Genomic DNA, 13,613 nt, shown 5'->3' with positions numbered 1-13,613 from the left:
TTTTTTCGGACTGCGTACTATATACTGTTGGAAAAAAATATAGTTTGCAAAAATACTATATTTCTTGTATTATAAATATTAATATATTTCAGTAATTTGCAAAAGAAATGTATATTCTTTAAAATAAAAGGTCATACTGAGTTTATTAATAGAACCACAGATAAAATATTGCAACATTTTTTAAAATACTTAGAATGAATTACCAAATTTACTTAAAATTATTTCGTTCCTACTCTCTATTCCTGCAACTTCGGCATTCACATAAAGAGTTTTTTTTTATTATGAATGTCAAAGGCGATATGAGAGAACCAAAGCGACTACCTCACTAATAAAAATTAACTTTTGATTTATAATAGTTTTAATATTGATTACGTTAAAGCATATGATACTTTCAAAGAAATATAAAGAGGAAATGCATAAGAAAGAAAAAAGATGTACACGTAAAAAGCGTTTTAATATTTTCTTTTAAATATAATACTATATTTATTTGAAGTGTACTATATGTTTTCAGATTTTTTTGAAAAAGTACTATAAATTTCTTAGAAAATGGTGGCAACCCTACTTAGACTATTACGTAGAAAAATTAAAAAAAATTATTATCCTTCAGAATGCACTCTCGAATGATGCTATAAGATTTTTCCTTCAAGAGGTACGGCCATTTAAACTGCCGTGTCCTCGATTTATTTTTTTTTTTTTTTTTAACAAAATCTGAGGTTTTTCCTAGATGAATTTATATAAGGTGGTGTTGTTTCATCAGTTGTGAGTAGCGTTTGATTGTAAAAATTTTGTTTTTCGTTAGTGAGTGAGGGAAAACGTGAGAGTGTTTGTTTTTTCTGTCGCTCTTTTTCATTTGGGAAGGATAGCTGAAATTTGACAATGGCCCGATAGAATCAAAAACAAAATACAAGTAATTGTTTTATTTGTTGCATCGATACCACCTTGTATGAATTCGCCTTGGGTGTTCCTCTATAATGGCATATATGTATGTAGATGACAAAGTGGACCTACTATCTTTAAGCTTAGAAAATTAAAGTTTTGTACTGGGTGAAGCGTTGCGGACTGCCACACGACCGATTGGTAGTGGTATACATACTTGTATAGAGAGATACATTAACGCTCTCTGCATTTAACAGTCATTACGTGAATACTCGCATTTCGTTGACGTTTAACTTTGCGGAATAATTTCGAATTTTATAATTGGGGCATTCACAACGGTGTCATAAATGTCGTATTGTCGTATGCCGTAAACTTAAAGCTCCTAAAAATATATAATGGCGGTTCTCAAGGTATCATAAAAGTCCTTTTATGAATTTTCAGTGTTTGAAAATAGTTGGTTGTGGTTTCAACTTTTAAAGTTTACGGCATACAACAATACGACACTTACGCCATCGGTGTGAATACCCTAAATTATTATTATTATTATTATTATTATTACAATTATTATTGTTATTATTATTATATACATATGTATATAACGTTTTGACGATAATAGTTGCAAGGTGTAAAATGTCTTTGAGTTCTTTATAAGTGCCTTTTTATGATAGATGTAAATAGATATGTCCATATCGTCGCTTGGCGAGCAATACCTCGTATGCGCCAAATGTGGTATTACACGTTGTCTGTATAGGATAGTCCGAAAATTTCGCAAAAGAGCGAAGAAACTTATTTACTTCAAAACGTTTGAATGGTTTGCTAACTAAACTTACTAAATATGCTGATTATTTACTATTAAATTTGTGAAGTAAGGATGCATTGAGGCAGGGTAACCAAAATAATGATCTGATTATGGCAAATTAACGTAACTTACAGGCTCTAACTTAAAAGTTATCTAAATGGATGTTGCTTATAATTGAGCAGCCGAAACTTAACGTAACATAATGCCACGTCGGAATCTGTTTCATTTTGATTTTCTAAGTTATAAGTTCCGTTAAGTTAAGTTGTTATAATCAGACTTTAAATTTTCCTCTATGCCACCTCATACGTAGTATTGCATTTGGCAGATACGATACGGAAGATACATGCATGTATCTGAATTAAGAAATTTTTAATTAAAATATTACAAGTTAAATAAAAAACCCATGCTGATTGTAGCACTTTATAACGTAAAACAAAAAACAATGACAACGAATTTTCAGATCAAGAAATGATAAGGGAAATGGGAGTCAATTACAGCTGTACATATGTACATACATACATACCTACATAAAATATTAATATCAACCACCACTCATCGTCAGAAAAAGGTACGATTGTACCCAATTTTCCAAAACTGGTATGAAGTGCCACAAACAAGCACAACAAAACAAAAGTGGAATTTACCGAAAATGCTTTCGCTTTCCATGGGGAGTGAGATATCCAACTGATAGGTGCTTCGTGTACAGAGCGAAAAAACTCTCAAAAAACGTTATCTATACTATGTTTATAAACGCTTTACTGTTCGCTTGCGCGGCAAACTGTATACGCATGTATGACCTTCGGACAAGGTGACCGATGAAATGTTTGCTTTCTAAGAGAGTTGAACAGTTCAACTTGAACTGCTGCATACCGCTATGCCTGAGAGCGGCGTCTGAACTCTATTTGTGGGCGGGTGGAATAATTATTTGCCTGGTTGACAATTAGGTTTATAAGGTCATCTTTTACCGTATTGGACATGATGCTAAACAAGTTTTGGTTTTCACAATTATTCAACAGATTTTACTAGCCGCTTATCAGTATAATATGCATTGTATATATGTATATATATATAATATGTAAGAGAGAAGTAAGAGCACAGTATTCGTTGGTTATGGGAGCATAAACAAATGAAAGAGAGCTCGCTCGATATTTTCTAAAGTAGAGCGCCATGGCAACGAAACGAAACTAATCTTTTGGGGCGAGTGAGCTAACACTAAAGAAAAAATTTTCGTTGAGAAGTACTCCAGAGTTCGTAGCAAACGGTTGTCGTTCGTTGTTATCTGTCGTCGTCCGAAAAAAATAAAAAAGCAGTTGCCGTTCATCTACTGCGGTGCGGTACGGTGTGATGGTAGGGTCAGATTCTTTACCTGCTAAATAAAAAATATAATTAAATATAAATAGGAAACCTTAGTGTACTCTACGGTTATAGTGAAAAAAAAATAAAAATTACAGTATTTAAAGTTAATAAATAAAAAGGAGAAAGCAAATTTTGAAACCATGTCGAGGCCGCAAACAGACGAAGAGCGCCGTAAGCAAATTAGTGTGCGCGGAATTGCCGAGGTTGGCAATGTCACACTGGTCAAGAAAAATTTTAATCGTCATCTCCACTATACGTTGGTGAAAGATCGTAATGTGGCAACGATGCGCGATTACTACTTTGCATTGGCCAACACTGTGCGTGATAACATGGTGGGCCGATGGATACGCACCCAGCAGATGTACTATGAAAAGGATCCAAAAGTAAGTGCTACGAGTGCCTCGGAAAGAGCGGCTATGTGCATACATATCGTCGGTGATACTGCAAAACGTTCTATGCCACTTACTACCTCTGGTGCTTAATTGATCTGTTGTCTGTATCTGATCGCTTCTGGCAACCGTTCATCTTCATCAGCCAAAGGTAGACAGTTTTGTCATTCGTTTATTATGGTGTAAAGATTAACAGATGCATTCCGGTGCGCGTAAGAGACCCTCTAAGTGTCAAGGGTACTAATAGACAAAGACCGTTTTGCAGTATCACCGTCGATATATAAGATTAGGTTTGTATAAAAATCGATACATAACACACTCAAATCTTACAGAATTTAAAGCAACTATTACAACAACATCTTATTTTCATCCCTCAATAAAAAAAACTTAAATCTACTTACATATGTACATATATAAATTTTCTAAATACACTGTAAATAGACAAATATTCTATTGCCATATACCTACATAGATATCGATATATGCAATCATACCGATGAACTTAATACATACGTACATACACGCATATTCAAATAGTAACATAAGCAAGAGGATCTTACCAAGACTCATACTCTGAGTCTCTATTACTACGTTTATGCGGCACAATTCATGATTCTTCACTTCATGAATTGCGTTTATGCATAATTCGCGAATTTATGAAATGAAGTTGCAGCGCACTAGCGAAAAACTAAACAGTAGGGTTGTGGTATTTTCCCCATTTTGTTGAATGTGCAAAAGCCGTTGGTACCAGGAAATCGTCCATGATATGTTATTTAAACTGGTATTAATGCATTTGAATTTCCTCTATTTGAATTTGTTTTATATTTGAACAAATTAAAATTTGATTGAAAATATTGCAACGTTTAGCGGTCAAATGAGCTTAAAGAATAATCCGATATAAAAGAGAAATAGACTTTCACTAGCGTACTCGGCGAGCTTCGTCTCGCCAAAATTAATTTTTTGTTGGAAAATTTTTGGTACAACACCTTCACCAACAATTCTTTTAATGGTTTCCAGTGGCACATTTATCTGCTCTAATTATAGTTTTGTGGTCGTCAGAAGGCATATCTTCCATTGCCATTTTAAATAACCTAACTAAAGCGTTGTGTCCGTGACGAAGTTCTTGCAATGATCTTGCGTCTCATATAACAGTTAATCGCACAACACTGATCAATTTCGATATCAGAGTTGCCAACGAAATAAATTAGTTTCAGTTGTTAAGGAGCTTGTTCCTTCTGAATGTTTCATCATCATTTGATCGGTGAATGGTTTACGAACACTGAAAATCCAATGTCAAAAAATGCTAACTCTCTTCAAAGCAATCGAACCATATTCGCAAAAGAAATATACACGCCAGATATTCTCATTCAGCCTTATCGTGAGTTTCGCCCGATATTTTTTCATCCGCCCGTTGTGAATACACGGAAAGGAAAAGTAACAAGTAATTTTTAGCAGAAAAAAAAACTTAAAATTCTCATATAAATATACATACCGTCGTTTAAAGTGCAAAACCGCGTATCAACAAACCGCGTATGTGAAGTTGTAGAAATTATTTTCTAGAGCGTAAAAATACTCATATTTCAAATCGGTTCTCTTTTTTAAAAAGCAATCGCATTTCTGGATAGTATATTTCAGGACGAATGGATAAGGATTGAGCCAAGAGCTTGTGTGAGCAAATCCAATTTTTGGCAGCCAATTTCAGTTACGCGGTTTAGCAGAATGACGATATGCGGTTTTGTACTTTAAACGACGATATATATATTTCTTGATCCAATGATCGGATCTAAACCGATCTAAGATTAGTATGGGACCACCTCTGAGATACTACCTTTCCGACGCAAAAAGAATTATCGAAATCGTGGTCCAAAGTTATGCGGGTAACATACATAAAAAAAAATATTCCGCCGAACTGATAACCTCCTCCTTTTTTGGTCGGTTAAAAAGTGAACCGGTTCGAGGAAAATGAAACTCATGATAAGCCTGAGTTTGTATTTTTAATCTAATTTCCGTCATACATTTTTCACATCCGGCAACTGCAAATGGAACCGATAATAATTTGCAACGCACTCTAACCTAACCTAACCTACATAATTGATTAGCATTGATACAATTTTGAACCTTGACAACCATTTCAATTGTAATATTACGACCAAAATTAGGGAATTAAAAAAATTTCTAGTACAAAATCTAAGGAAAATAATTTTTTTCCGGAATTGTTTAATCAGAAAATGTTTTCAGTTTTCCTTAAGAAGAAAAATACAACAAAAAGACAGCTCGCGTAGGACAATCCATTCTTAGAGCTATGCACAGTATTACGTAAGCAACATTGTTTTATATATGTATGTATATAGATTAAAATTTTTAAATAGTTGGTAGCCCTATTCAAAAATTTTACTTCTGGTTAAGATTGCATTTAAATGCCTTTCATTCACTGAATGCGTTGTAATATTTTACTCGATACATCTTTAAGTCCCAAAAATTTGAGCCGGTGGCAACCCTATTAAGTTTTTATTTTTACCTAAAGTGGTGAAGCTGACCTTCAACATGATGTTTCAATCATTCAATTTAATGAAGTATTATGGAAGATATTGCCCTTTATTAACCGGATACAGTGCTTTCAGCTTTTTAAAACCTCCGTTTTTAATAAATAACTAAATTTCAACAACGTGACTATTTTTCGCAACAAAAATATAATTGGTAATTTTTTTAATATATCTTTTATTTAATCATCGCAACGCTAATAACGATTTTCAGCAAACTTTTCGATTATGTCCTCCTGAATCATCTCGTGGTCTTCGGTAACGAGTTTGCTATAGATGCTCATGAGGCATCCAAAAGCCTTTCTTCTCCTGTTGTGCTTCTGAGCCAAGTTTTTACTCTTCGAAATGTACTAAACGATCGCTCAACAGGAAAAAAAATTAAAATAGAAATACACTTATTTATCACTGATAGAAATTCGTTTTCTTCTTTAAATCGATCTACAACTTCAACATCCTTCAAATCTTCTTCGGACAAATTCTTTTCCATAAATTGTACCAAAGAATGAGTTCACTGCCCATACCTAGATCATAGATCTGTTGAAAATGCATCGCGTTCTTTTGTACCTTTTCACTGGAACATTTAATCGAATACAATGGGTGCAATATAGACAGCGAAAAAGCTGGAGTATTTACATTGAAAAAGCGTAGTTATAAAGAGGCGGTAATAAACATCGTAGACCGTCGCACAATGGGCCATATGACGACATTAGCCGGGAAAAAATCAAAGTGGAATTTTGATGTTTTGATAATTACAATACAATTTACAATTACATAGAAAAAAATTATCCTTTGGCATTTTAAAGACCACTTTACAGGCTAACCTAATATTCGCGGCTTGCGTTTTGGTACGCATGCCGTCGAATTTGGTTTTTTGCGTCATAGCTGAAATACAATGCCGGCGAACGGCGAACTCACCACAGCGAAATTCGTGCTGTCAAAATTAGAACACCCGCAAGCATATGAAATTGAACACAGCCAAAGCGAAATGCGAAGTTCGCTTGGCGGCGTTTCATGGCGATAGATTTATTTCTATCGCCCTGCTGGGCGATGACAGCTGTGCGTGCCAAAGGTGGCCGTATTTGTTTTTTGCTTTCAAAGTTTTAAAAGAAAACAACCTAAACACGATTTTTTTTTTTGTTTTTTGAAAAATATAGTTGTGGATTCGTTAAATCTGGCTTGAAACAAATTATTTATAATAATCTTTCTTTGTTTTACATTTATATTTGTTATCATTTCCTCATTTCTAAATATGGTTTAGTTTTTTCTAAATATGGTCACCCAAATTATAAAGGCGACCAAATGGGATCAGCTGTTTTCGCTACCGCTCTAATTCTGTTTAAGTAGGCGAAATAGCTAGCATCGCCCAATTCGGCGAAGTTTGCCGTTCGCCGGTATTGTATTTCAAGCATCACCCGAAATTGACTTGCGTTTGCATTTGATTTCATTGAGCGAAACGTCAAATCAAAATGTCACGCAGAACAAAAATTGGAAATTGAGTTAGCTTATACGCACGCCGTTCAATTTCGGTTGATCTCATACCATTGTGGAAGAATACAAGTGAGATATCTTAGGGTTGACAGATAGTTGACAGGGTGTTCAATATGGCGATGACAGTGTGAACAATATGGCAGCCAATATGGCATACAACACCGAATGGCCCGAAGTAGCCAAACTACGACCCGAATGAAACGCTTCGTGAAAATCCAGGGTTGCGAAGTGGTATTTTGTTGGAAAATATAAAAGCCAGGATTTTGTGCAGCGCCGAATTTTAACAAAAGAGGGTTTTGTGTTCTCAAGATGAACAGAAAAGGGTTGCTGTGCTGTTTCGTTTTAAGCTTATTTTAATCTTAAGGTATCTAATTAAATATTAAAAGGAGACAAAAATTAAAGCAAAAATTTAAAATATATGTACATATCTGAAAATTATAAATAAAATATATATTTTCACGAGAGACAAATTAAATAAAATGGGTTAACTTTAGGGGAAATATACTTATCAGATTGGGTCAGATAGCGCTTTTACGTTATAAATAAAAATAATTCCTACTTAAATTTTATATAATTTGGTAACGTATTTCTAAGCTGACTCTGAGATCTGTGAAATAATACATATTTATGTGCATATATTGTGTTGATTATGTTCTAAATCGCTAAATAATTCTTGCAGCAATCAGCACCATTGGAAAGTGAAGTGACAATAGGCTGGTTTTCTTTATACAGCCCGTTTTAATTTCGTATTATTGTTATAATAAATTACAATTATTGTTTGTTTCCATTTCGGTCAACCGCGCAAATTATTTATTAAAAAAATGTCGTTTAAAAATAGCAATTTTGTTTACTTTTGAATAAGACTTTATCGAGTGCGCTGTAAAGACAGGGGGATAAATGCTGTAAAGAAATATATGTTGAGTCCAATCGGTTTTTTGCTAATCCGGTTTTTGTGTAGGTATAAACAAGGTATATTAAAAAAATAAATCTCCATGAAAAAATATCGTTATTTTCGTATTTAAAATTAATCGGAATTTTATGGGGGGTTATAAAAACTCGTTTTAATTGAAACTTTGTTTTTTTCGGCTATATTTGTTATTATTTATTGGCCCAGATGCAAATATTGAATGAACTAACATATTTTAAATATTTACGGAACTACCATTTGTATGCAACCCTGCCTATCCTGTATTCAAGTAGATGTAACTCGAAAAATTTAAACGGATTTCTTTAAATCAACCTGAGCTGCGGACATATTGCGAATTCATTTTAAAACATTAATCACTACATTATATTAGTATTAAATACTTTCAATTAAGAAACAATTCTTACTAGAGAATAAATATGAATCGGTTTATTTTAAATATTCCAATGTATATTTTTTGTTAATGCAGATAGTGCGGATTTAACGTATTTTATAACCGTTACATGGGGAACATAAATTTAAGGCAGATTGCTATTAACAATTTTTACACAATTTCTTTCAAAACTATAATCTATATGATTGCAAGTTGTATTTTTTACGATCAAAACAGATTCCAATATTAGGTATATTATGCAAATGCGATCCAATTTGATTTGAGTTACTCAGTTTTAGATACATTTATATTTTTGTGTTCGTATGGAATAGTAGTTTATGTCGGGAAGCTGGCTTTAGTATAATCCGGCATTCCCTTTATTATTTACAACATAAGGAATTTTTTGATGACCCTTAACAAGAATATGGACGTGCTAGTATCGGAACTATTTCTTGCACGTTTATTTGCCAAAATGTCTTCAACGGCTCGGCGCCAGTGAGGGTATGCTGCGAATGCCGCATTATACTAAAACCAGCCTTTTGACATAAGCTACTATTCCATACGAGTGGGGCACGTGCGAAATGCGGATTTTCCCAGTTGCAGTACTGCAGTAACTCGACACCTTCCTCACCAACAGCTCTGTCCTCTATGAGCTTCTTAATGTAACTGCATATAAAAGATGGAAATTTAAGAAAAATTACTATCACAGCATTTCACTTGTAGCGTTTCACTCTTGTAGTATATTGGCTATCAAGCACCAGAAAATTTCGATCACGCATTCCATATGCCACCGATTGTCGTGGATCAATTAAAATACTGTCATCACAGCTTTTTGGTACTCCAGCAACTGGTGTGTCTATGGCGGAGTTATGTGGAGCTGTTCCATGACTACTCAATTTGGACTCTTTGAGAACTGGCTTGTTTGTTACGAGAGCTATTGGCATAAAATGTATGCAAATTAGATTTCCAAACGAGCAACTGTTGAATACAGGAAAAAATTTATATTATATAATTTTTTTAAATACAAAGCAGAAATTACCTGTCGATTCTCGCCCGCGGAAGCAAAATGTCTACCATGTGGAGAGAAAGCGACAGCGCAAACTTAGTAGCCAGTTAGTGTATAATTTTCCCGTCCATTTTGACCTGGTTCCGCTAAAGTGCCCTACTACCGTGTATAAATTGGCCGACCTTCTAATAAATCAAGCAATCTTGTTGTATCGTCATCGCCGCCAGTCACCAAGAAATTTCCACTTGGGTGAAATGCAACATCATTCTCCGGCGACGAATGCACTGTATTAGCTCGCCTTCAGCTTTGTCAAATATCTTAACGCGGTTACAACTTAATGCTAAAGCCACCAGATTGCCGTCTGGATGCCATGCCAGCTGTCGTCCCATACCTCTTCCCCCGGTGAACGTTCGCATACATTCGCCTGAAAATGTATCTCAAATTCTTAACTTGTCGCCGCACGATGAAATGAACTTACCATTAGGGCTGAATTTTGCTGCGCGCACCCATTTTTGTGTATTTTGAATTAGTATTTTGATGGCTGTTCGCCATTTTTCTAGTCTGCAAACGAATAAGCTGACGAAGATGCAAACAAATTCAACCACATTGTTGCATTCTACCGTACTTTTTAAAATTTTTAAAATCTTAAAACATATGTGAAAAACTTTTATAATCTGAATATTTCTAATGTCGAAATCAAAACGAAATTTACTAAATAGCATTTTTAAAAAACAATCATCTAATATTTTTCAAGTTTTTGGGCATATATTTTACCATTTGAACCACAAATACTACTAAGTTGTATAAGACTATTTAAGGCAACTCAGGTCAAAAAAGAGCAGTTTAGACCAAAATAAGCAGCTCTAAAAAACAGATGATCGCAGCTGTGGCCCAGGATGACGTCTATTGCTAAGATATCTCACTTGTATTTGTACACAATGTCTCATACAAGTTGCATGTGCATGAGAAATTTTTAACAATAAATTGGCGGCGTGCGTGAATATTAGGTTAGCCTGTTAGTAGTTTTTTTGTAGGTCAAATTTGATGTTTTGAAAGTTTGTTTTCTAAAAATTACACAAATCAAATAAACATTTTTAAAAAGTGGTGTGTTGTTTATCACAGTGGAGTGCCAGAACGCTGAAAAGAATCTATTTGGCATAGAAAATGATGTTTTGTTTTATGAAATAAAAACAATTAAAATATGATGAGGGACGTAGCTAGAGTAATGTGTCAAAATTGGGCGTTTTTTCGTCAAAAAATATTAACAAAGTCGAACTTTTTTGGGCAAACTAAGCACTGTACTGTCATGTACTTTTCTTAAAATTTTTTGTGAGACTCCCCATGATTCCTACTTTTAGATACTGCTTAAGCCAGACTTTGCACGACCTTGCAACAATGTCCAATTCCATATTATATCAAGCAGAGTCTGTACGAAAAAATGGTCACAGTTACCCAAGAGTGAAGCAGATGAAAGTTCACACTCCGACAGTGACATTTCGCAGACTTAACTCAAAAAAATATATAAAAAAAACAAATATGTAGTTATAAGTTATATATTCATTAAAATATAAATGAATATATTAAACAATTTTACATTTAAACTTGAAATTAAAATTAATTTAAACTGTAAATACGTTTTTCGATTATATTGGTCTCAGACCCCTTGGGAAGGTTAAAACTATATTTCCACCATCTACATAAACTCCTCTTTCTGTTCCTCAGAATCGGTAGAAGTTAAGAAAGTACCCCGAAGGTGTTCACACGGGTTTTGTCAGGACTGGGCCAAAAGTTAATATTCTTGCATCACACGTTTGGGTACCAAATATTTAAAAGATGAAGTAAATGTGACCATAAATAGGATTCTTTAGAATAGCTCTCAATCCCTGAGCTCCCTATCGGAATAAAAATCCTCATAAAAACTTTTCCACAAAATGCAATTTTGAAATCTGGGAGAAAATTCTTGCCATTTTCTGATTTGTGGATGTAGGTGTATCCATAACTTTATCATAAGTAGTTCCAGAAATAAGCGATATGGAAAATGCATTTTGTATGGGAGGTGCCATATAGCCCTTTACAATACAAACTACTTTTCGCCATAAGTACGTTAGCAAAAGCGGTTCCATAGATAAGGCGATATTTGAAATTCGGTTTGTATGGGAGATGCCACGCCCCTTTTCCAAAACCTACAATTTTTCGCCATAAGTACGGCATTGTTAACATATGTTTCAAAATTCAGGATGTTAGCAAAAGCGGTTCCAGAGATAAGCGATTGAGAATTTCTGTTTGTATGGGAGGTGCCACGCCACCTGTTCCATTATCCATGGATAATATATGTAGCTGTGTCAAATTGCAGAACGTTAGCATAAGCGATTCCAGAGATAAGCGATATGAGAATTTCAGTTTATATTGGAAGTGCCACGCCCCCTTTTCCAATACCTATCATTTTTCGCCGTACGTAGGGTATTTAGTATTTATGCATCCGTGTCAAGTTTCAGTTCCCCAGCGTGATTGGTTTTAGAGATACATCAGTTTTCACATTTTAGGTTGTATGCCAGATGCCACGCCCCCTGTATAATGGGGTAGACATTTCTGGATTAGAGGAAGTTATATCCTTTCAAGAGAACGGTGCCCTCAAAAAAAGGGGGTTCAAAATTGTATTGTGGCATATTTATATATAGATACCTTCAATATACCGTTTTTGCTACAAACCCTCCTCAAAGGACCTCTGGTGTCATCTAATCGATCCTTGATCAAGGTAAATTTTTGTATGGCCACTTTTTACAACAAATCTAAGCATCTGAAGCAATTAAATATTATCTTCCCACTTAGCGTCGCCAGTACTCATTTTCATTTACCGATGGGGGTTACTTCAGTTTTTTTGTTTACTTGCCAAACGTGGTAGAGAAATTTTTACTCCTAGATCGGCCGTAAGCATACGAGATTTTTTAATTAGCTCCGAAAAGACTCCTTCTGCATTCTTGCGATCATTCTTAACCACCTAAAAAATATTTTCAATATGCTGACCTATGGCGATGGGCTAATTGTCTTCATTTGCAAAGTGTTTGCTGTCCAGCAACGTTGATTATTTACCAATTGTCATTAAAGAAATGCTGAACATCGGCCTTGTTATAGCAGCACACAATTTATACGCATACTTTCTTGTGGAAAAGTTTCCCCAAATTGACCACTTTTCTAAAGCTTCCACAACTTCAGGAAAATTTTGTGAAAATTTCCTGATAGCGTTATATTTTTCCGACCATCTTGTTTAACACAACGCGTTATATATCAGGAGCATAATTCTTACGTGTCATTGATTCGCGAAAAAAGTTTATCACATCTTTTAGGGTAGAAACAGTATTTCTTATTTCTGGAGCCTCTTTAGTAAGTCATTCACAACAACATTTAACGGAATAGGAAGTGTTTTTGTCGTTGGGTTTTTTCATCCTGATCATCACAGAATGGTAAGAGAAACTTAGGGGACAACTGCCCCTCTCCCCTGCCCCTAACTGGCTACGCCCTTGTTACAAACTGTTGAGAATATAGCGGGCGTATTCGTAGTCAAAATAAAGTCGACACTGAAGGTAGTTTCATCTTTTTGACATAATTTCCAACGAGTTTAACGTGGAATGTATCACATAGTTTGATAATTAACGTAAATGGCAGTTATTAGTTTTAATTGCATATAACTAAGATATTTTTCTTCACGTACATACATGTGTATGTGCATGAATGTGCATTACATGATTTTTTGGTCATTGACAATAATAAAAAGCATAGGTATGAAACCATATAGCACTTTTTTATTTTTTTTCTAACTTAATACTTTGATACTTAAAAAAAATTGGTGGCACAGGCCCTTAG

General features: G+C 34.5%; 2 protein-coding genes across 2 annotated transcripts in view; one reads left to right on the top strand and one right to left on the bottom strand.

The window, feature by feature from the left end:
• The first annotated feature begins 2,902 nt into the window (after positions 1-2,902).
• LOC118749392 (glycogen phosphorylase) overlaps positions 2,903-13,613 on the top strand; it is a 91,815-nt gene continuing 81,104 nt past the window's right edge. The window contains exon 1 of the mRNA XM_036484200.1: positions 2,903-3,414. Within this exon, the coding sequence (XP_036340093.1) occupies positions 3,172-3,414 (243 nt within the window). The 5' untranslated portion in view covers positions 2,903-3,171. The remainder of the gene's footprint in view (positions 3,415-13,613) is intronic.
• Positions 9,372-9,951, bottom strand: LOC118749393 (POC1 centriolar protein homolog). The gene is made up of 2 exons (XM_036484202.1): positions 9,786-9,951; positions 9,372-9,724 (listed from the first exon to the last, which is right to left on the bottom strand). Exons 1-2 carry the CDS (start codon positions 9,821-9,823, stop codon positions 9,460-9,462), a joined length of 303 nt encoding a protein of 100 aa, XP_036340095.1. The 5' UTR covers positions 9,824-9,951; the 3' UTR covers positions 9,372-9,459.

This window comes from Rhagoletis pomonella, unplaced genomic scaffold, assembly GCF_013731165.1.
Source record: "Rhagoletis pomonella isolate Grant_MI unplaced genomic scaffold, Rhpom_1.0 Rhpom_scaffold_00015, whole genome shotgun sequence".
NCBI classification, from domain to species: domain Eukaryota; kingdom Metazoa; phylum Arthropoda; class Insecta; order Diptera; family Tephritidae; genus Rhagoletis; species Rhagoletis pomonella.
Note: the sequence above shows the minus strand (reverse complement) of the source record. Positions and strands in the feature narration are given on the sequence as shown.